The sequence below is a fragment of the Phytophthora parasitica genome, assembly GCF_000247585.1.
Source record: "Phytophthora parasitica INRA-310 unplaced genomic scaffold supercont2.139, whole genome shotgun sequence".
Classification (NCBI taxonomy): domain Eukaryota; phylum Oomycota; class Peronosporomycetes; order Peronosporales; family Peronosporaceae; genus Phytophthora; species Phytophthora nicotianae.
In genome coordinates, this window is record NW_008649125.1 from 13566 (window position 1) to 15159 (window position 1594).

Sequence of the window (1594 nt, forward strand, 5' to 3'; positions counted from 1 at the left end):
AGTGCACTGTACGGTAATAGCGGGGACTCTTGACTCGTCACCTCGCCCCAACCCTTTCATAAGCATCACCTTGTTGAAACTTTCATTGAGTAAGCTACTGCACACACATGTTACTGTATCTACAATGTAGCACGAATCGTGCTGCACGATCGGCTGTTCAGACCGCATATTTTTGACCGATTCTGGAGCAGTTCAACGATCCAACCAGGGATGGGTTCGTTTCACGAACAGAACTTCCTGGGAGGCAGTCTCTGCAATCACGACCACCCCATTCGCATTCCAGTTCTTACCTTAAGCCGCTCAAGTCGCCCAAGAGCCAACTGCACTGCTTTCGAAAATGAAGCTTCTCCACTCCATCGCCCTCGTGTCTGCGATGCCAACGTTAGTAAACGGTTTTTCGTTCTCTGAAATCGCGAGCGAGGCTTCACCGTCGAATGCGCGCATTGATAACACCGACCTGACATCCGACGAAGAGAGTCGTATCTTTGGCGGATCAAGCGCCGACATCAGCAAGTACTCCTACGTCGCAAAACTGATTGCTGGTGATATGGAGGATGCACCTTTGTGTGCTGGCGCGCTAATTGCGCCGCAGTATGTTCTCACGTCAGTGTACTGCCTTGGGTGGTTCCAGCTCGACATGCACGTTTCTCTCGGGGGTCAAAAGAACAAGGATCAAGGCTCTCAGAAGTCGGAGCGGATTCGTGCCGTCGAGCTTTTCCGTCACCCAATGTACAACTCTACGTGGTACACGTATGACGTGGCATTGATGAAACTCGAGAAGCCCTCGGCTCATAAACCAGTACGTCTCACTGGTGCTGACGGATCTGACGCGAAGGCCGGCACAATGGCCACTGTCTTTGGTTGGGGGGAGGTAAGCAAAGAGAAGTATACTGACTCTCTTCAATCGGTGGCCGCCAAGATTATTCCCGATGACGAATGTGGCAAGTATGCCATTGACACCGATGTCACGTTGTGTGCCGGGACCGAACGTGGAAAGGGTTTTTGTAGTGGAGACAACGGCGCCCCCCTTATTTCCAACGGCGTGGTTGTGGGGATCGCATCCACTCTTCCTGGTGAGGCCAACGATTGTGGCGAGCTACCTGATATGTACACGCGCGTCTCTCACGTGCTGGACTACATCAATGATGTTGTGAACGGTGGCTCCACTGGTAATGTCACTGACTCGCCCCCGTCGAATGAGTATACCGCGGAACTATCTCAGTAATCATGTTGGAAACACCTTGAAAAGACTAGTAGGCTAAATGAAAGGACATTTGCGGGAAATCACTTTACTTTTCTTTGTTCTTCGCATGTTCTAGACACTTTGCATTCAACATTAAAGCATTAATGTACTGGCAGTGTGTTTCCGTACGAAGTGAACGTACAGCCCAACTGGGATTACTTCTCCGTGTGTTGTGTTTTACACACAGTTTCATGCAATAGAAAATGTCAAGAGAATTCATTTATATTTTGTCACATTCGCATGGATTGAGCAAATGTATCACGATCAGTTTCGTTTTGAAGCTCGCGCTCAATTTCAAATCTTTATTATAACAATGTATTTCTTTTGTCCAGTTGTACAGGTGTGATACAG

General features: G+C 48.7%; 1 protein-coding gene across 1 annotated transcript; it reads left to right on the plus strand.

The window, feature by feature from the left end:
• Positions 1-337: 337 nt before the first annotated feature.
• On the plus strand, positions 338-1282 carry PPTG_19593 (hypothetical protein; the record flags this gene model as incomplete). The annotated part of the gene is made up of 1 exon (XM_008918091.1): positions 338-1282. The coding sequence occupies one exon, from the start codon at positions 338-340 to the stop codon at positions 1223-1225; it is 888 nt and encodes a 295-aa protein (XP_008916339.1). The 3' UTR covers positions 1226-1282.
• Between the last annotated feature and the right edge of the window lie 312 nt (positions 1283-1594).